A 22,404-nucleotide genomic window follows, 5' to 3' on the forward strand; every position below is an offset into this window, starting at 1 on the left:
AAAATAAAATAAAATCCCACCTATAAAGTCAAAAGACACACAACAAAGGGCAATATTTGCAAAACATCTGATAAAGGATTAATAACATACAAAGAACACTTAAAATCAATTTTTAAAAAAGGACAAAACTCAATAGAAAAAATGGGTAAAGGATATTAATAAGAAGTTCACAGTAAACGGAATAGATATGGATAATAAACATATGAAAAGGTGCTCAATTTCACTCACAAAGAATTTGTAAAACTAAATCAAAATGAGACCCCATACAGATGCCAACAAACACATGAAAGAATGCTCAACATCATTAATCATTAGAGAAATGCAAATCAAAACTACAATGAGATATCATCTCACAATGGCCATCATCAAACAATCTAGAAACAATAAATGCTGGAGAGGGTGTGGAGAAAAGGGAACCCTCTTGCACTGTTGGTGGGAATGTGAATTGATACAGCCACTATGGAGAACAGTATGGAGGTTCCTTAAAAAACTACAAATAGGGGCTTCCCTGGTGGCGCAGTGGTTGAGAGTCCGCCTGCTGATGCAGGGGACGCAGGTTCGTGCCCCGGTCCAGGAGGATCCTACATGCCACGGAGCGGCTGGGCCTGTGAGCCATGGCCGCTGAGCCTGCGCGTCCGGAGCCTGTGCTCCGCAGCGGGAGAGGCCACCACAGTGAGAGGCCCGCGTACCACAAAAAAAAAAAAAAAAAAAAAACTACAAATAGAATTACCATATGACCCAGCAATCCCACTACTGGGCATATACCCTGAGAAAACCATAATTCAAAAAGAGTCATGTGGGCTTCCCTGGTGGCACAGTGGTTGAGAGTCCGCCTGCCAATGCAGGGGACACGGGTTCGTGCCCCGGTCCGGGAAGATCCCACATGCCGTGGAGCGGCTGGGCCTGTGAGCCATGGCCGCTGAGCCTGCGCGTCTGGAGCCTGTGCTCCACAACGGGAGAGGCCACAACAGTGAGAGGCCCGTGTACCACACACACACACACACAAAAAGTCATGTACCAAAATGTTCATTGCAGCTCTGTTTACAATAGCCAGGACATGGAAGCAACCTAAGTGTCCATAACAGATGAATGGATAAAGAAAATGTGGCACATATATACAATGGAGTATTACTCAACCATAAAAAGAAACAAAATTGAGTTATCTGTAGTGAGGTGGATGGACCTGGAGTCTGTCATACAGAGTGAAGTCAGTCAGAAGGAGAAAAGAAAATATATGGAATCTAAGAAAAAAAAATGTCTTGAAGAGCCTAGGGCTAGGACGGGAATAAAGACACAGACCTACTACAGCATGGACTTGAGGACACGGGGAGGGGGAAGGGTGAGCTGTGACAAAGTGAGAGAGTGGCATGGACATATATACACTACCAAACGTAAAAGAGATAGCTAGTGGGAAGCAGCCCCATGGCACAGGGAGATCAGCTTGGTGGTTTGTGACCACCTTGAGGGGTGGGATAGGGAGGGTGGGAGGGAGGGAGACGCAAGAGGGAAGAGACATGGGAACATATGTATATGTATAACTGATTCACTTTGTTGTAAAGCAGAAACTGACACACCATTGTAAAGCAATTATACCCCAATAAAGATGTAAAAAAAAAAAAATGAGACCCCCTTTCTCACACACTCTACTGGAAAAGATTGATACTACCCGTGTTAATACAATGCTACCAAATATCAAAATGCCAGTTTAAGTTTAGGAATTTGCCCTACAGATATATGTACTTCCAAACATGCGCAGAATACGTGGAAAGGATATTTCACTGCAGTATGGTTTCTGATGGCAAAACTGGAATGGACCTAGATGTCCAGCAATAAGGACTGGTAGAAAATGGTATATGGTATATACCAAAGGTATGGTATAACCTTAACATGGAATAAAAGGCAATCAGAGCAGAAGGAATGATGGCTTTCCAGTTAAACAGGGCAGACTGAATCTACGAGCTTTCCTCTATTCCCACTCTAAATTCCATTTAAATTTTAGTAAAGGAATAAAAGAAAACTATAGACCCTCCCCCGTCTGCCCAAGGAGAGGCAAAATGAAAGGGGAAAAAGCAGCGAGAGGGAGGAGCAAGGGGAGGGAGAGCAGAGAGGGACACAGCCCAGAGCACTGGAACCTTCCACCTGCTCACGGAGCGGGCAGAAGCAGCAAGACCTCTGTGCCTCAGAACCCAGAAAATTAAGGAACGGAAGGCTCCAGGTACTGTGAACATAAGGCTGAGGGCGGAGGCTGTCAACCAGAAAGAGAGCGGTTGGACCCCCAGCCCTCAGTGGTTCACCTAGCAGGAGAAGGTTTCTTTAGAGAAACTGAACTGAAAAGGTTCAGGGACCCCAGGCAGCATGGAGATCAGGGATGTCACAAGAGGCTGAAATGGGAGGTGAAGAGAAGTCTCCCCACTGAATGGTAAAGGGTGTCATTTCAACATCCCTCCACCGCCCCACACGTACACAAAACCACTTAGGGCAAATGGGAAAGGGCTCTTCAAAAGTGTGATACGATGCCAGCAACTGTAAAAGTTCAAGAGAGTTTAGAGGAGGAGGATGAAGAAATCAATGGAAATAAGGGAAGGCAAAAGAAGAAATTAAGTGTAAAACACTGAGGTCCCAACATCCAACCAACCTGAGTAGCAGAAAAGAGAAGAAAGAAAATGGAAGAGGGGGAGGGATTAAAGAAATAATACAAAAAGGTTTCCCAGAACTGAAAGAAGGGATTTCCCAAATGAAGAGGCTGAACAAGCAAGTGCCCAGCACAGTGGAGGAAAAGACTCCCTGCAAATCAGCATCATGGATGCTCATAACCTAGAGAGGAAGAGAAGATCCTTCGAGCTCCTACAGAAGACGGGGAATGAGGACACTGGCCTCCTCAACAGCAACCCTGCGTGCCCGAAGACAACAGCAACCCTGGCCTCAAGACTCTGAAGGAAAAGGATTTCCAACCAAGAATTATACACCCAAACAGACTAAGTCAACCAAACTCGGGATAAAGTTGAGGGAAGCATAAAGATGCTGCTGATAAGCAGGACCCCAGAGAACTTTACCTGCCGTGCACCCCCTCTCAGGAAGCTGCTGGAGGACGGGTTCCAGCATAACGAGAAAGTAAACCGAAAGAGAGGAATACAGGAGAGGAGGATACAGGAAACAGAAGAGAGGCAAAGAAGACGCCCAGATATTAGAAGACGAAAATCTCTGGATGGCCTAGGGAACAACTCTAGACTGGAGCAGGAAGTCAGAATGATGTGGGACAGATGTCCACAAACAAGCAAAAACACAGAAAGGTTAGGTCTGTGGAGGTACTTGTCCATATTTAGAGGGTCTTTCATCTCTGCAAAAGAGTTTGAGGGATATATTCATAAATCCTACACAGAAAACTAAGAAAACAGAAAGTCACCATAATTACTAACTCCAGGAAAAACAGAAAGTTTGTAAAAAAGAAAAGAAATAATCACAGAACCCTACAGAGCTCGTCTTTGAATAATATTTACATAGTCACAATAATGTCAATACTGAATGCCAATCTAACCAAACCTGTAATACAATTGTTTCAGGAGAACAGAAGGTGAGAAAACATGTGAGTTGGTTGGTTGATATTTTCAGGTAAAGCAATAATGGCATTAAATCCTCATCTACTGTATTAGGAAGCTGGTGGACAATGTCAGAAATTGGAAAATCAAAAAATAGGAGTGTACACATTATTTAGAGACATAAAGGAAATTAGCAGAAGAAACAACTAAAAGAGTTGAAGGTGATCAAATCTGAGGAAGAGATTTGGAGATGAGGAGGCATGGGGCAAAGACTGCTGCTTTTTCATTATGATTTTTATAACATATTTAACTTAAAAAGTGTGTACATGTGTAACGTTGATAAAAAATAAAATTTAATTAATTGTGAAAAGTAAATCTACCCATTTTGACACAGAAACATAGAAAAACAGGAGGTCACACAGTGTGTAAATGGCAAGATTCCACATGGGTTGGGTTTTTCAGGCATTTCACAAAGATGGTGATCAATGCAGAACAATGGAGGAATAGACACACAGGACTATTAACAATGAATGTCACAGAGGACTGGGCTGGGAGAGGGGGAGAGATGAATATGAGATTTTTACAAGTTTTACTTCCTCAGTCCCTGTACTTTGATTTTTTAACAATAAGCATGAATTACTTTCTAAATAAAAAATACCTTCAAAAATTCATCCTCTTAAAAACAGTTTGTAATGGATAAAGAAGATGTGGTACATATACACAATGGAATACTACTCAGCCATTAAAAAGAATGAAATAATGCCATTTGCAGCAACACAGACCGACCTAGAGATTATCATACTAAGTGAAGTAAGTCAGACAGAGAAAAAGAAACAGCATGTGTTACCACTTATATGTAGAATCTAAAATATGACACAAATGAACTTATTTAGGAAACAGACTCACACACATAGAAGATAAACCTATGGTTACCAAACGGGGAAGGTGGGGGGAGGGATAAATTAGGAGTTAGGGATTAGCAGATACAAACTACTATATATAAAATAGATAAACAACAAGGTCCTACTGTATAGCACAGGGAACTATATTCCATATCCTATAGTAAACCATAATGGAAAAGAATATGAAAAAGAATACGTATACGTATGTATAACTGAATCACTTTGCTGTACACCAGAAACTAACGGAACACTGTAAATCAACTACAGTTCAATTAAAAAAAATAAAACTACGTTTGTTGTTCTCTTTCCCATGAATGTTATTACTGTCCACATATATTTAATATAACTTGTCCAGTTCATAAGTGTGAGGAAATGCTGAATGTATTTTTCATCTCTCATTTCTGCCCAGGTCTGATGCCTTGATATTAATTATGCCTCTATCAGGGGTGATACAAAAACTGGAGCCAAAACAAACCCCAAAGCTCATTGCTAACCTAAGCACTGACCCCATTAAGTGACAAACAGAAACAATCACTTTATCATCCTGCTACCGGCAGCTCAGAAGGACTACAATAATGAGACCCAACCTGGGGACAAAAATTCTAGAACCAGAAACTCGCGGCCCAGTCTTACCCAGCTGCCACTTGTGGGAACACATGGTCTCCATCATCCAGATGGGCAGGGCTGGCTCCAGCATGGCAATCCCCATGTTTGCAAAGCAGATGGATCCTTAAAGGGAGGAAGAAGGTTAGTGTCCTTCTGTTTTGGGTCTCAAGTGTCCCCTACCATTTCCCAACACAGTTAAATCCCATGTGCCCACAGCCAGAACAATCAGCGCAGATACCCAGAACGTCTACTTTTGTAAGAAAAAGACAAATGACAGGTCAAAGGGATAGTGGGGAGTGTTGCTTTTGAAATTATTATTATGACTTAAAACAACTAGAATCCCAGAGTCATAAAGTGTGGAAGTGGAGGGAGGTTTAGTGATCACTAGGTTTAACCTTCCCAATTTATTAATGAAGAAATGGAGAAATCCAAGTTATTAATGATTATAATATTATTTCATTACTTCATTATTATTTGTTATTATTATTATTCATTATTATTAATGAAGAAATCCAAGTTATTAATGCAGTAACTTGCTTGAGGCTACTCAGCAGCTCAGGCTGACCACACACAGACTCAGGCAACCTGAGGCTCCTACACCTATGTTTCACCGTATAACAAACACAGATATTTCTAACGATGCCCTTAGTTGCCCAAAATTCAAGTGCATTCAGTGCAAACATGCTGTTGAGGGATTTTTTTTAAATCAGCTGTACCTATAGGGTATCCATGCAAATATCCATTATCACTGTGTTAACCAGAACACTTCGTAAATGCAGAACCAGCTGGAAAAAAACAAACTGCCGTCCCCATTGTTCTGAGAGCCTCCTGCGCTGTGTGCCGTGGAACCTCTAATTTGCTAGACTCCTGATTCAAACAACATTGTGCAATCATAATTAAGGTGTTTACATACGATGAAAGATTTTTTCATCCTTTGTAGCATTTAAAGACAGAACATAAAAATGCTGCTGAAATGGCTGGACTCCCCTCACCCACCTATTCCGTGTTTCCTTAAATTCTGTATTTGTCTATTTGACGTTAATTACAGGGCCAAGCTAACAACCAGAGTTGTTCAAGTCTCCCCTGTGATCTGGAACCCATACTCTGAGTCCCTGCTTTATCTAACTCTCACCCACCTCACCAGTATCTCCTGCCCTAAATCCACCCAGGCAACTGGGGAGAGCACCCAGACTGGAATTATTTAAACTAGCCAATCCTAAACTGCTTACCCTCCCCTACCTTTCCCATGGGAAATCCACTTTCTCATGCAAACGCCTAGGTTCTGGCCTGGGTCTTCCCCTCGCCCCTTTCTGCCTCCTGACCAAACCTAGTGCCTCCCCATGTGGCCCTGAGCGACGTGGCATGCCCCCTTTTCTCCAGAAACATAAGTAATAAAATCATCCTTTGGCGGTATTAATCTCTCCATGTCATCTCGTCACTCAGTCGCCTCTGTAAACTAAACCCCAGCGGTACAAACGAGACACCGCCTGCCCCCCAGCTCCACCCCACACCCCACCATCCAGGCTACCCGGACCTGCCGACAGCCCGACCCTGAGTGCCAGCTGGATTTCTATATTTCCTCCAAGGGTGGGTAGGGGTGAGACAGTGAGGGCCCAGGCAGCACAGCCTGCCCACACGTGTGCCCCAAGGTGCAGGGACTCGCATCTCTGGGCCCCCATCTCTCACCACACATGTCCTCACCCCCCAGTTCGGACAGCCAGGGCTCCAGGGGAATCTCAGCTCTGGAATGTTCCCTGTGTCTTGCTGGGGACACAGTGAGGTCCCCCTGCATGAGGAGGTCGCCACACCAGGCTTATAACCCTTTGGTCAACAGGCATGACAGACAAGGTCTAGATCAAGGCCTCTTATGTGTTGCCGGGACCAAACCCAGCAGTATACACCTTAACAAAAGCAGCCTGGGGTTTTGAAAGCGGCTGAATCTGAATGCCCTCAGGTGGGGCGTGCCTCACTTCACCCAGGCTCCCCCCAGCCCTAGTGTCTGTGACTGCTGCTTAGACACACCTACCCCTACCTGGAGGGAACCCTGACCGGGCCTGAGGCCACACTGCGTGGATGCCCTCTCCGGCCTGATGCCGAGGGTCACTGCTGACCACTGTGTCCAGGCCCAGGCCGCGTAAGGCTAGTCCCTCACGAGGCAGCTCCAGGCCTGTGTCACTGGGGTGCTCTTGGGAGGTCAGCTGCTTGGACGGATGCAGCCCATTATCCTCCCCAAGAGCCACAGAACCCCAGGGCGTCCTTTGAGCCCATCTCGGCCAAGAACCCAAAGGTGTCTTCCAGCCGCCTGCCCGCCGCTGCGCAGGACGCCCTCTGCAGAAAGAGAGGCACCCTTTGGCCCTCTGGGGCCCTGCTGTCAGTCTCTATTCGCGGATGCCAAGGTGAATCAGAGCACCCCCCTAAGGCACTGGCAGGGAGGCCATGGACCCATTCCAGAAGTCCAAGGCCAAACGACAACAGCCTCTGACACAAACACAGTGGGCAAGTTTGGCCCAAAGCAATCCTGTGTGGAGGGCGCCTCTGTGACTCAGGCATCTCTGCCCCAGATGAAAAACAACAAGGAGCCCGGCTGCGTCAGAAGTTAATGACAGGAGAAAACCATGTCTTCTGACGTGTAACCTCTTTGTGCCTTTTATGTTTTTCTACAGCCCAACGTTTCCAGCAGCAAAATGAACGCTGGTCCTCACCGCCCACCCCCACCGCCTGGCTGGGAAGAACCAGGGGTGCTGGGGGAGCCCCACCTGCGGCGATGAGGATGTACGGGTCCTTCAGCAGGGTGGTTAGCGGCGTCCCCTTCTGGCTCTGTCAGGGACAACAGGGGTTAGAAGAGGCCACGCGGCCACCACAGCACCCGCCTTGCCCCGCCGCTCACCTCTGGCTGCACCCGGGATGGCTGGAGCACGAAGAGCTGAATAGCTACGGGAGAAAAAAAGAAGAGGTGTGGCCCCCAGCACCTGCCCACAGGGGTGCCAAGCTCAGGGCCCCCAAGGTCACGGCCAAGGGGTCCACGTGGACTCACTCACCTCCATCCAAGAGCACCAGGGCAGCCAGCACCAGGAACGGAGCTGTCTTCCCCACAAACTCGTACAGCACACTCCCAAAGGGGGGGCCCACTGCAAGGAAGAGAGAGAAGGGCCAGGGCCGGGCCCGGGACTGATGACCGCCGCCTGGTCTAGAACCATCTTGCGTTTCTTGCGTTTCTCCCTCTACTTTGTTCCAAACACTGTGTGGGGTGGCCACCCTACATTCTGTTCAGGACTGTTAAGTTGCCCTGGCAACTTCCTCCAAGGGGTTTCACACCTGAGACATGGAATCACTCCCAAAGTAAAGGTCAGAGGAAATAAGACCCAGGCAATGGAAGTGCACAGGAAAATGGACCAGTGAAGACTTCATGGTCATTACACAGCAGCACAGACAGGGACTGTGGGCTCCAGATGAAGGGCAGGAAAGTAACAGAAAACGGAGAGGACCTGGATCTCTCAGGGAAGGTGTTTGCACCTGGTCTGGGAGCTCAGCCAGGGCAGGTGGAGGAGGCAGGCTCAGAAAGTGGGAAGGTCCTCAGGTGGGTGGTAACTCAGAGAATGTTCCAGAGGAGGGGCCTTGGCAGACCGTCCCGTTCAAAGCTTGGGTTTACACCTGGGCCCAGGAGGGAGGTCTGGGGAGTCCAGGTCCTCCCAGGTCAGGACTCTTCCCACCATTTTTCAAAGGCTCCATGAAATGAGGGAAGAAACAGTGGACACTAGTGTGAAAGGGGGCTCACTGTCCAATGCCAGATAGGCCCCTCCCCCCAGGTGGCCCCCACAGTGGCCCTCACCCACCTAAGACCCCCATGGCCAGGCCTCCCAGGGCAATCCCCATGGCATTGCCTCTCTCCTCGTCATCTGTGTACACGCTGGCCAGCATGCCCATCCCTAAACAGGAAAAGAAAGAGTGATAGCCAAGCTCTGGGAGCAACAGAATAACCATCATGACTCGCCCTCCCCCACCCCCAGCCCAGACTGTGGTCTCCCCACACCCGCCAGACCAACAGAACATAAGGCCACGCAGCACCCAACAAGAAGGTGGCACCTTCTCTGAGAACCAACCACCAACCACCACCACCAACACCTAGATTCCCTGAACTATTCCAACTCATTCTGTAAAGGGCCGCCAGCCTGGGCAATGACGGGGGCCCCTCCGACAGATGGAAGCCCCGGGGCACTGACTTAGACGTTTCCATACCTACCAGCTACAGAAGAGCAGGAGGAACCGATGCCCTGCAGGGACCTGGCGATCAGCAGGAAGGCGTAACTGCGGGAGAAGGCGAACACTGCGGGAAGAGGGGCCAGGCCACAGTCACTGTGGACCCGCTGGTGCCGCGACCAGATCAGCTCAAACAGGGACCTCCCTTAACCCGATGGGGTATTTCCGTGTTAACCACACTGTGCTTTTGCTCCCTGAAGACTTCTCCTATCAACTTCTTTCTGCAGTTGTGGCCAAAACACCCACCCCCACCCCCACCCCCGGGTGTGTTCTCAACCCCCAGCTGGTGGTGGTCAGAGCCCACCCGGTGACCCCCACTCAGAAGGCAAACGTCAGACACTTACTAACTGTTGAGATAAACATGATGCAGAATCCCGTGAACATTGGAATGGGATAGCCGATCCTGCAGAACAGAACCACAGTGAGAACCTGGTGACCGCTTCGTACTCGTGTAGCCTTGATATTGAGTCTCTCCTGCTTACCCTTTGGGATCAGGTGGATAAGTGTTTGGTCAACTTTTCTAAAAATTCATATAGTTGGTGCTTCCTATATGACCTTTCTGTGTTTGACTGTCTTGGAACGTGAATACATTTACGGATTGCCACTCTGAAATTTCTCTGGAATAAATGTTAATAAAATATTGGCAAGTAACCCAGAACACGTTCAAATACACAGCCCCTGTTTCCATCATTTTGTAAAAATGTCTTTAATTACAGTCTTTGCTAGAGCTTCCCCAAAGGGACAGCTGCAATCAAACGACTCTAGTAAAAGGTCATCAAGCGATTCAACGGGCAGCAGATGCAACGGCACTACATCTAAGAGGCATTAGGAAGCAAGGAAATTTTCAGATCTGTCTTCACGTTGACCCCAATGAAGCCAGCTGAGAAAGACAGACCTTGTTTTCTGTGCAAAAATTCAACATCCTATTTGCTCTGTGAGACCACTGTCTGTACAGGGCTCTGCTACCAGGCGGACAGGGGAGGTGGGGAGACCTTGGCCTCCTGGCATCACACCCCTGCCTGGACACCTGGCCCTGCCACTTAACCCAGGCAAATCTCCCCTCGGCCCCGCAGAAAGACCACCACCCACCTCCCAGAGCTGGAGTGGGTATGAAATGAGATATGGATGTTAAACTGCTACCAGGACATCCGGAACAGAAAAAGTGCCTCAGAAATTTTGTTTCCTCCCTCATTCTCTTCCCTTTTTCCTCTCTGTTTCTGCAGATTAAGCAAGCAGGTTGGTCCCCGCCATATGGACAGGGCATGAGAGTGAAGGCAGCTTCTTTCCCTCCCACGACCTGGCCTGAAGGGGCCAGCACTGGCTGAGCTACTGCCCTAAAGGAGATCTGTGTCAGCCCAGAACAGCCCTGAGCATCTCCAGGCCTCATCTCCCTCCAGCCCTGGACCCTCCAGATCCTGGAGAGAAACCAAATGAGGAACAGGAACCCCGAGTCCCAGTCAAACAGCCTGGGAGGGCTCTTCTATCCCAGGCTTGAACAAAAAAATCATAACACAATACCTTCACCTTAAGGTTACACTCCATTCTCCAAGCACTTACACACGAGCTCAGTGATCTGATAAGGGCAGACGACCACCTCCCCATTTTACAGATGAGGAAATTGAGGTACAAAAAAATGACTTGTCTAATGTCCTAGGGCTAATTTCACTCAGGGCCATTCAATCCAGTCCAGGACGTTTCCTTGCAAATTTTACTACCTCCTCAGGTATATGCCAAAAGGCATACGTGGCTTTAAGTAGAACCCTTCTAAAAGTCCTGGGCATGCTTACAAAGTTTTTTAACTGCTTCATGTGCATCCAGAAACCAAACAGCATCACAAAATCATAGCATTCTCAGGCAGTCGCCCTCCCACAAACCCAGGCAAAGATTCCTCTACTGTGACCTGAAATGAGCTTGTAATTCACAAAGCAGGGCTTGAAGCCAATCCTGTGAACTAGGAAAGATACCAGAGTCCTGAACTGCAGTTCAGATGCCATCAAATGACAGCTTCTCCCGTCTCAACTAACACTGAGCTGACTGCTCTGTGCCCTTATTCATGTAGGAAAAGAAAGCCGTTCACAACACCAGGTCCAACATGGCACTGCTGGATACTGTGAAGGAAACTTCCAGGAAACTCAGAGAACTCACAGGCAGTTTATTTTCTCAGCAACTACTGCATGTCTGGGGGAAGAATGGACATACGACCGACCTGGAATAAACACAGGCTTCTCATCCCTTTCAACATCCTACTTGGAAAACCATACATACATCAAAGCTATCGGAATACCAGCAATGTTATGTCCAGTCTACAGCCCAGCCACTGGCCAAGGTCACCTGGCAGGACACAGCTGAGGAGGGCTCCTTCTTACCAGGAGGCTCCAGCACTCCCAGAGACCATAAGGGTCACCTGTGATTCTCACCACAATTCCGCGAGGTAGCTGGCTTTATCCCTATTTTCAGATGGCCACATTGAGGCTTGGGGGGCTGCCCCAAATTCAGGGCAATGGGCGTACCTCGTGTGTCTCAGGTGTGGCAGGGCCTGCTAGCATACACTTTGGTGGGGACACCAGTCACAGGAGCAGAGGTTCACACAGCTTGAGTGGAACCCAGGGCCCACAGTATCTTTTGAAACCAGGTGGCTCCGAACCCACAGGGCTGTGTGCTTACGGAAGATTCTTTTTACCAAGGCCAGGTGCTGTGTTTTCTTTAAAAATGCTGTAGCTACTGTTTTGTCTTTTAATTCCTTTGGGATTTTAATAAAGCATGAATGGAATAACCAACCGGCAAAGCTAGAAGGAAATTCAAAGGCGGGCCAGTCCAAACCCCCAACGTGGGTGAGAAAGCCGAGGTTCAGAGGTGAAGCAAGCCAATCGCTTCTGATGCCACCGGGCTCCCGCTGCTTCCTGCTTGTTACCAGACACATGTGCCCTATGCCTTCACCACCAGCCAAGCCGCTGGCAGGGCTGCCCAGTGGAAAGTGCTGGGCAGCGCCTTCCCTGGAGCTCAGCCCCACGGCCAGTGTGGCCCGAGGGCCAGCTCCTGGCTCTCCACCCTCAGCCTCTCCTGGCCCCCTGAACACCAACCTCAGGAGACTTGCTGCTCAAGGCCCAGGGTCACTGAGTGATGGGCAGATCGCCACTGTCCTTTCTCCTTCCCCACAATGTCTCCTAAATGGACAGAACCCCGACTGACATTAGTCATAAATGTCTGATTCGGCCTCTTGTCCCAACTCAACGCCATCTCAAGTAAAGTGCTACTAAGCAGAGCCACGTCTGATGTGGCAAACCTTTAACGAAACATCCCTTTATCACCCCCTCGTGAGTCATCCTGGCCCACAGTCATCTTCACAGAGCATCAGGGAGCCGTTAATCCAGTTGAATAAAAATGAAAATCGTATATTTGAATCCTAGAAAAAAGTGCAAAGCAATAAAAGTTATATTCATTACATATCCCTACCGAGTCAGCAGAGAAACCCCACTATGTCTCTAAATTGTCACTGGCAATCAGTACTTATTCTCTAATGCTCCTAACTAGTTTGTCTTTACCACAGAGATTAATGTAAGCTCTCTTCCCAGGCTTGCTAAGACCTGGGTTCCCTCTGCTGCGGTAAGTGACAAAAGCAAGGACACAGAACAGGGGACAGGGAAGGGTACAAACTGTCACCAGATGAGACAAGAGGTGACATCTCCCATTTCGATTACCTCAACATACACCCAAAAGATGAGCAGCAGTAAACGGAAAGGTATTTTACATTTGCTAGGATATACTAGGAAGCTTGCGGTCAACCATTGCATAAATAAAACAAAATTCTTAGGTTTAGCCCCTGGGTCTGTCTTTTTCAGCTATCAGATGTGTGTGGGGAATTACGTGAGCCTTGGATTTCTTATTCTCCAGGGTGTTCACCGACGCACAGGTCACGCGAGGGCTTTGCTCCCATGAGAAGTACCCAATTCCACGGCCAGCTTCTTCTGATTTTGAAGCAAAGACGCTGTCACACCGTCTCCACCACCCTAATGACATCGAGGATGGGAAATCCCTTTCCAGCATAGCTGGTTTCCCTGTCCATGGAGGAGCTTTTTGAAAAGGTCACTGCTTATTCCTACAAAGCCCACTTCAGACCAGTTGCCTAAAGCTAAAGGGAAAAAAAAAAACCCACAGTCGATTTTGTAGAGATTTCATGCCCTGTGGCTTTCTCCCTGTCTTTCAGACGTTAGCTAAGATTTGTGAGGAAAAATAACTGGCTTTCAAATATACTAGGTAACTATGGAAATAAATTAAGTCACTGACGCTGGCTTGATAAAAAGCAGGCCACTAACACAAGGACCAGCCGGGAGGGAACCATCCCCACCCCTTTCCCAGCTTAACCCTTTCCCAAGCTGCCGGGTTCGTTTGGAACATCCTGGGTCTAAAGATGCAACTACTATGTAAGCCTTACGTTAAGCCAGTGAACGCCACGATGCCCCGTTCTTAGCCTGACTTACAGGAGAGAGAAATGTAAAGGTGGTTTTCACATTGTTTACCAGCCTGGAACATTCCTTTTATGTGTATGTCTAAACTCCACTTGCCGGGCCAAAAGACAACAGGTGTTGCTAGTATAAGTCCTTCTACCCCCCTTTTACGCACAGCTGCAATCATGAAATGAATACTTAAACTGGAATTATAAAATAAGTCACACAAGCCTCAAAGATGGCAATCAGACCAAGCAAGGCACCCAGAGGCTTTGGAAAGTGCGTGACTGGACGCGTGATCACTACACTCGACAAAATCTAAAGGTCCTTTGCTCCCTACCTGGTCACATCTTATTCAGTACAAATATAGTTCCCAAAGAGTCAATGAAACAGGAATCACTTGTGTCATATTAACAGCCAAATGAGCATTTAAATGCTTCCCAAGAATTGTCATTTTTTATTTTCAGGGTTTGGCATGAGATCTTATCCAATATTTAAAACAGACAGGCAGCCTGCGTCACCACAAAGCCACTCACTCAGCAGCATCGTGACCATAAATTATGGGGCCCCAGGTTGTAACACGGGGGTTCGGATTATGACCTGTGTGATGTTGGGTGTTTCATTTCAGAGTGAGTCCCACTTACGGCAAGAAGCTTTAGAAAGGAGCGGCTCCAACCAGCCTGTCTCTATGGAGCTCCCCTCACATCTCTGGGGATGCAGGAGGCCTTTCTTTTCCCCACTATCAGAAGCACTGCAGAGACAGTAGGAAGTTGGACCAGCTCACATCACGGGCTGGAAAAAGATATTTTTCTAGGGTCAGGGAGGTGAGGGAGGATCCATGTCCCAAAAATCAGGCTGATTTTTCCTAAACTCCCTCCCATTGGATAAAAATAGCACCCAACAACTTACTGTTTGAACCTTCCCTCATTCAGCCTGGCACACAAGGGAGAGCCCGAGTAGATGCAAAAAAAGCAGATTTTGACCTGCATTGTTTATATTTCGTAGCCAAAGGTACAAACTGTGTAACAGTAAGCAGATGGAAAGAACAGGAAGGAAGGAAGCCATTGGCCAGAGAGTCTGGACAAATGCTTTCTCCTCCTGAGTAGCAAACCCTTTTGCCTATAATATACTAAGACAGGGGCTTCCCTGGTGGCGCAGCGGTTGAGAGTCTGCCTGCCAATGCAGGGGACACGGATTCGAGCCCTGGTCTGGGAGGATCCCACATGCCGCGGAGCAACTAGGCCCTTGAGCCACAGCTACTGAGCCTGCACGTCTGGAGCCTGTGCTCCGCAACAAGAGAGGCCACACTAGTGAGAGGCCCGCGCACCGCGATGAAGAGTGGCCCCCGCTTGCCGCAACTAGAGAAAGCCCTCGCACAGAAACGAAGACGCAACACAGCAAAAATAAATTAATTAATAAACTCCTACCCCCAACATCTTCTTTAAAAAAAAAATTAATACTAAGACGGACCCAAAACCTTTTGCTAAAGTCTCCTCAAGATCTGATGCTTCATGTTTTAACTACTCCTTAACCAGAAACATATTAACCAAGTGTAAAATGCTATTGTAAACTCACTTCTTTACAACACTGAAAATGTGAGTCACACGTCTTGTTGGTAATTGCGGATGTGATTGGCACAAATTACATCAGAAGGCTATTTGCAATGGCTTACAAAGGAAGAGTCTGTAGAGGGAAATGTATTTATCACTTCTCTGAGCACAGCCGTGGAGTGCCCAGAAATGCTGAAAGTCCCCAAATTCATATCTACCGGGTTTGGAAAATATTAGAAAAAAATTACTTATCATGATCATTTTGGAGGGAAAACAGAGTTTGTTGTCCTACATCAATATTAAAACTTGTTTGCATTTCCACATTACAAGGCAGTGCTAGAAGATGAAGATTATTTTGAAATTTGCTGGAGAGCTGGGAGAAATCAGCTAGGAATTAAAATTTTGCCCTCAGTAAGTTCCAAAGTGGATTACGCACCGTACCAATAGACTAAATCTCACAGGTCACTAGAGGAAATTAGTTTTCTCTTGGCAGATAATTTTTTGGGAGCCCCAAATGTGAGCCTTAGGTGGCTGCAATGTCAAAGCATTTGGAGTATTTACTAGGGGAAAGGTCTACACTGGTTTTAAACAAGCTGCTTGCCTGGTAGCATAAGCGAAGCATTAAGAACAAGAATGGGATTTTTTTGGTAAGCTTTTCATTTGCCATTTACGTTTGGAAGATTGGAACACTCACATCAGTGCAGCCGAGTTTCTAAGTATTACGCTGTGCAGCTAGTGACATTCACGTCCAAGTGATTGGCAAGGCGTTATTACAATGATGTCCTCAATTTTCCCAATATAGTATTTGAGCTGTTTGCTTTCTCAGAATACAAAACCCTGAGCTGTTTCCTGTAATTATACCAGATGCATTTTAAGAAGCGCTCTTAGGCTTGAGAAAAGAAAAACCCGGTAACTATGAAGGTCTGTCTGGTTTTCCTCCTGAAGAGCAGAGGAACTGCCGAACGTCACCGGGATGACGGTGCCTCTTGGTGGGCTCCCATCAGCCCAGCGTCCTGCGGTAACTTGCTCAGCATTTTGTGCAGCAGCCTGATAACACTACACAGCAAACCGCAGGCTGGATGTGGCCTGGACGGTTAAAATGGATTCAATGGCCCTACTCAGCGCGGAAAATCGAATCACAGAAGTTGAAAATGTGCTTCCGTCGGACTCCCCATGAGTACGTTACCGGCAACCTGCGTGCCAGAGGACAGCTCGTGCGGAGGAGGGCGGATCCCCTCTCTGAGCCCCTGCCAACACCCCAGGCCTCCCACCCCGCAGAGTGGGCCCCGCTCTGAGAAGGGTGCCCTGCCTGGTTTAACGCTTCTGTTGTTGCCATCTTGAAATGCTTAATAATATTTTAATAGAAGGCCCGGCCAGCCCTGCTCCACCTTTCCCAAGGCCAAAGCCTGGTAAATGTACAGACCTCCCTGCTCCCAGCCTGCAGGGGGTGCTGGGCTGACCTGCTTAAAATTGCGCTCAGCTCTCTGACTCTGCAACTTGGCTTTGGAACCTCTAGTGGTTCCCAAGTGCCCCCCAAACAAGCCCCACTCCTCTCTCACCTAGCACATGAGGCCTCTTATAGCTCAGCCCTGCCGGGTCCCCCCACAGCCCCAGCCTCCTCAGTTCACCCCGCCCCCTCTTTTATTCTCCTTTTTTCTCTAGTCCTTGTCTTGGTTCTTGCTACTAGGCCTGGTTCACAGGTAGGACTCTGGGCACCGCCCCATTTTTCACATTGCTGCCTTTGGGGTCACACTGTTACACAGCGGCCCACCACCACCATTCACACTCCACCAGCTCCCACTCTTTGCAGCTGACACCTCCTCCCCTCCTCTGCAAGCCCCCCGTCCTGTACTTGGAGTCCCCATATATCAGGCAGAGCTGGCCCACCTCAGCTGTAGAAGAGCAAATACTTGCTGGATGGCCACCAGCAATGGAAATGTGAACAGTTATTCAAAATAATGTGGGTCCCAAAAGACTCCAGAACATTGAGATTAATATAAAGCTAGTTTGGGCAGCTTGAATCATCCAGAAAAAAAGCCTCTTCCCTTTGTGCACGTGGATGCAGCTTAGTAACTGGCAGGGGAAGAACTGGTACACAGCCTAGGACCTCAGTGTCAGCGAGACGTTTCGTATACGCAGCAGGACTACAGGTCACGTGCCACGTTCCCCACCTGGCCATCCCTACGAGCACTGAGACGCCAGCCCTGAAGGAAACCACCTCAGCTGTCTGTCAGGAAGTGCATGACCACAGGTGCAAGAGAAGAGAAAGCCACATGGTACGTACAATCCCACAAGGATGGTCATGGTGGCAGTGAAAAGGAAGACCAAATGGGAAATCGTGATTGACTAAGGACAGAAACATAAGGCGAAGGAGACTGGCTTTTTCCCCAGCTTTGGTTTTCCAGATTCTGATCAATGAATGAGAAGCAAAATCCCAGGTGGAAGTGATCTGGAACAATATAAACATCAAACTTTTTGACCAAAATGATATAACCTACCTGTTGGTCAACAGTCCTATGAACGGGTTGGTGAGGAGCTGGACGGTGGCTTTCGAGGCAAACAACAGGCCGACCTGCACGTTCTCATTCAGGAGGTCTTTGTCTTCACTGGGACAGTCGGAAGGGGCAGTGGACCCGTTAGTCACTGTGCGCTGCGTGGTGGCCTCATGCAGCAGCGCCCCCTGAAGGCTGCCGGTGCTATTGCCGGCGACCACGGTGGAGTTGTCATAATAGGAGAAGATGTTCTGGAAGCTGCCGAAGGTGGAGGCTTTGAGCACTGGCTTGGCAGTCTGGATTTCTATAGCATCTTTCTCATGCTCGATGCTGTACAAGTAACTTGGGATGATGGGGACTGAGAACAAGAGCAGGAGAGTGGTGATTACACTGAAACCCTGCCCGGGACCAGAGCCAGCAAAACCGTGGTCTTGTCAAACGCTAAACGAGGCCCAGAGAAGTGGCATGTCTGCCTCGGGAATGGGACCTCCGCGCCGACACTGAACAATTTCACGTTGCTCAGCTCTGCGAACAAAGCCCCAGAGGCTGTGAGAGCTCTCAGGGCAGCTACTGTGCAGACCTGACCCACCCCAGAGATCCCCGTTCTCAAGGGCCTTCCCATTACAGGGCTCCTTCACAGGAATATTTTAGGAAAGCAAGATTCGGTCTGCAGTCTAATCAGTGCTGACCTGGGGTCAACCAGTACTTCTCAGAAAGAGGCTAGAAAGACCTTTAAGTGAATGAATCAAGGAAACAGAAATCTAAATTTCATTAGGTGTCTTAGAAAAGAATAAACCTGCAGGAAGTAATAATTCAGAAATTCTGCAGCAGGCCCACTTCATCTTTCCATTACTTGAGTGGGAAGCTTCAATGTTTCATACAACCTGGAAGATCTGAGACTTTCGTAGAGGAAAAGAAAAACTGATATACTGGAAGCTTCGGGCATGTGCATCACAGAGCATTCAAGACAAAGGAGGATTCGGGCCCTTGTTACTGAACTCAGATGAGCGCCCCCCGCCCCAGCTCTGATATTCCTGGAAGTGAAACCCAGACTGTGTGATGTTCTGAAAACCATCGAGAGAGAACCTTAAATGGAGAGAAGGGAAACAACCCTTTAAAAAAATCATTTTTTATTCATTACAAATTGGGATATTTTTAAGGAAAAGCATGTCAAATCTGTTGCTGTTAATGGTGCTAATTAAGAGAACTGGATGTCAATTACTTAGTTTTTCAAAAATCCATTATAGGAAAAAGATGAAAACCAATGCCGTTAAAATTGCTCTTGATGTGGGTCCTGTAATGTCTCCATGTCAAGTCATCTGTGGAACCACTACCTTTAAATGTCCCTTCCTTTTATGGAGGGAAGGATTTTGACCTGTTCCTTGAGGTGATAGACCACATTATTGACCCAGCTTTCCGGGTAGCATAATAATTATTATAACATTATTTTGAATCCTGGGACTTGCTCCTCCTTAATAGATTTTTTTTTTTAATCGCGTTGAAAGTGACAAAGGGAAGCAGGAAATTATCAGGAGGAAACATAAGTTCTGGGTTTTATCTACTGTCACATTTTTTGACCGGACCGCCAGGAAAACGAAGCCACAACAAACACGGCTACTAGCCTAGACGAGGCAGTCTTGGGGAATGTATTTTTGCAAAACGTCTTCTCGAATTTTCCCGAACCGCGCTCGGGTAAGCGGGACGCCCTGGGAAGGGGTACCCGGGGAGTGGGGGGAGGCGCCCGGTCCGTACGTACCCACGACGGTGAGCAGCATGTTATCCAGCAGCAGCGCGAGGAACACGATGAACAGGATGAGCTTCCGCGAGTGACGGCTCTCCTGCAGCCAGCGGAGCAGTGCCAGCTCGCTCAAGGCCATGGCTCCGGGGCTCGGCTGCGGGCGCGGCGCACGGTCGGTCAGGGGCTCTGCCGGGCTGGGGGCTCCCCCAACCCCAGGCCCCAGACTTCGCCCGGCCCGGCCGCCAAAGGGGCGCTCGGGGAGCGGCGCGCACCGGGCGGCGCCGGATGGTCCCGGGCGTCCCACCCTTGGCTTACCTTCGGCGAGCGCGTTCTCACCGGCACCTGCGCTCCTTGTTAATAACGCCCGCGAGCGCCGTCTGGGCCGGATCCTGGGCGCCGCCCGGCTCTCCGCCGCCCCCGCGGGTCCCACTTAACTCCCTGCGTGCTCGGAAAGTGCCGCGGGACGCCTGCGCACCGTGCGTTCTGCGCCCCGGGTTTCCCGGGACGCCCTGGAGCCCCGCGCGCGGCGCCTCGGGGGGCTTCCCCTGCCCTCGGCCGGGCCCCGCTCTCCCCCGCGCCCCGGGCGGCGACCCGTCCCCAGTGCCGAGCCCCGCGGGCAGGGAGCGGGGTCGGCGTTACCTCAGGTGGTCTGCGGCTGCCTGCACCGGCCGCCGTGGGCTCCGTCCGTCCGGGCGGCTCCGGGTCGCAGTCTCCGCCCCAGCGCCCGGCGGCCGCCGCTCAGTTTACCGGCTCTGGCTCTGACGTCAGGGCCGGCGGGGGCGGGGGGCTGGGGCGCCCCGGCCTCCGCCCTCCCGCGCCGTCACTGCGTCGGAGTAGCCACCGCCTTCCTTTCCCCGCCAGGTGCCCGACCAGGTTCTGAGCCCGGATCCTAAGGTCGCCCCGTCCTGAGCAGACCCGAGCCCCTGTTCCTGCACTTGGCCGTAAGCCCTGGGAACCCGGGTCCGGATGAAGTGGATGGGTCGCAGAGGGAGGACGTCAAAAGCCCCAGGCCGAGAGGTCAAGGATCCCAGGGTGAAGGGTCAGGGGCTAAGATAAGGAGTCAGGGATTAGTGGTTTCACCTGGCCCAATTAGGAGCTAAAGCTCTCTTTGAGCCTCCCTGTTCCTGAAATTGGCCGTGAGAACATGAAGGCTAGTGAGTGTGCCAAGGAAAGAGGTCTTAGGGTGTTGGGAGCCGGGGACCGATCTCTTTCCTGGAGAAGCCACTCTGCACCCCACCACCCCTCCCCTCTCCCACCTCGGTATCATGATGCAGGGTGCCACTTGGAGTCTTTGACCATCGGGTCCTCAGGTACCCTCCAGATGGTGATGTGGAAACAGGGGGAAAGGGGACATCTCTCAGTGTCACTCCACAGTGAGAGTGGGGTGCTGAGGGCCCCAGGGCCTGAATCCAATTCTCATAAAATAGGACCATGTCACCCTGAGCAGGGGACACTGGAGAATAGGTGAGTGCCTGGCGCCTTAGTAAAAGGGCTTACGGGGCAGCTGCCCCAGGCCCTGTGTGCTGTAGTCCTCACCCCTCGGCGTTTTCCCCAGGGATTCTGATTAAAAAGATGGTTGAAACAGGCAAAGTGCCTGTGTGTGGCTGACCTGGAGCTGTCATCCTCACTACCAAGGAGTAGCAGCCCGCCTTTGATTTCCAAGTCCCTCCATTTTATAAATAGAAAAGAAACAAACAGACATGCCCCAAACAGAGCTGAAGCTTTGAAGACCCTTCTGGGGGTGGGAGAAGCAGGAGCTGTTTTCGCGGAAAGCCACTTGAAATAAACGTTGTCTGCTGCAGCCTCAGCCGTAGAGTCTGGCCTTGTTTTCTGAATGTTTCCTTGTCAGCTGGAGACGGCTTAGAGCAGCAGGGTGATGTGTAGGGCTCCCCACTCTCTGCACCTCCTTACTTCCTTCCCAAAACCCCCCTGTGCTGCCCCCGATGTGAGAAAAATGGTTGGATACGTAAGTAGGTCAGGAACATGCGGACTCTGGGATGTCCCAGGATATGTGCAACTTAAATATTAAACAGGGAAGAGAGAAGGAAAACCACTTAGGAGGAGAGAACAGATGGCAGGGAGCTGTTTCAGCTGGCTGTGAAGGATATCACGTTCATGGGGTGCCCCAAAGTGCCTGGAGTTTCAGAACAAAGACACAGGTCCTGCCCCTGTGCCCCCTGGGCAGGCAGGCAGCATGGTTAAGGGCTCTTGTCAGGATGCCTGGGTCCCAGTCCACTCCGTCCTTGATTGGTGACCTCGGGCACATTATGTATCCTCTCTGTGCCTTAGTTTCCCCATCTCTGCAGTGGGGATGCCAACTGGACATACTGCAGAGTTGTTGTGAGGATTAAGTGGGGATCCACAGTCATCCCTTAACACAGTCCCTGGCACCAAGTGAGAGTCAGTGTCCACCATTCATCCATCCAACAAATATCTGTTGAGCTTCTAGTACATGCTAGGCACCGTGGTTGATACTGGAGAGACATTAACGGCCCAAAGAGACAAAATCCCCATCCTTGGGGTGCTTACACATTCTGGTAGCAACACCACAACAGTGAACACAGGAAGCCACACCAACTCCAGCCCAGGCAGCTGGAGGAATATGGCCCTAGGGAAAATGCCAGCCCCTGTGTTCCCTCCGCCTGATCTCTGCCACCACCCCTAGAGCACCATGGCCTATAACAGTGTCTTCAAACTTCTTGTTGACACCCCCAAAGAGTTTTTAAAAAGATAGGTATGCCTCACACATTTCTCAGCTGACATCTAAAATATTCTTTTATCATAAATTTTAATAGTTTAGGGGTATGTTATGTAAATTCACCTTTATATATAAAACCATTATAACTCTTTAAAATGTACCCAATGAATTATAAAACTA

General features: G+C 49.1%; 1 protein-coding gene across 1 annotated transcript in view; it reads right to left on the reverse strand.

Annotated features, from left to right (window-relative positions):
* SLC18A2 (solute carrier family 18 member A2) overlaps positions 1–20,228 on the reverse strand; it is a gene marked incomplete at its 3' end in the record, with an annotated part of 39,212 nt that extends 18,984 nt beyond the window's left edge. The window contains exons 1-10 of the mRNA XM_082854614.1: positions 20,166–20,228; positions 19,545–19,680; positions 17,795–18,146; positions 9,646–9,704; positions 9,285–9,368; positions 8,878–8,970; positions 8,083–8,172; positions 7,932–7,975; positions 7,801–7,861; positions 5,072–5,167 (exon numbers count right to left, since the gene is read on the reverse strand). Of these exons, the coding sequence (XP_082710740.1) occupies positions 5,072–5,167; positions 7,801–7,861; positions 7,932–7,975; positions 8,083–8,172; positions 8,878–8,970; positions 9,285–9,368; positions 9,646–9,704; positions 17,795–18,146; positions 19,545–19,665 (1,000 nt within the window). The 5' untranslated portion in view covers positions 19,666–19,680; positions 20,166–20,228. The remainder of the gene's footprint in view (positions 1–5,071; positions 5,168–7,800; positions 7,862–7,931; positions 7,976–8,082; positions 8,173–8,877; positions 8,971–9,284; positions 9,369–9,645; positions 9,705–17,794; positions 18,147–19,544; positions 19,681–20,165) is intronic.
* Between the last annotated feature and the right edge of the window lie 2,176 nt (positions 20,229–22,404).

Source organism: Leucopleurus acutus (genome assembly GCF_964270905.1).
Source record: "Leucopleurus acutus genome assembly, chromosome: 14".
In the NCBI taxonomy this organism is placed as follows: Eukaryota; Metazoa; Chordata; class Mammalia; order Artiodactyla; family Delphinidae; genus Leucopleurus; species Leucopleurus acutus.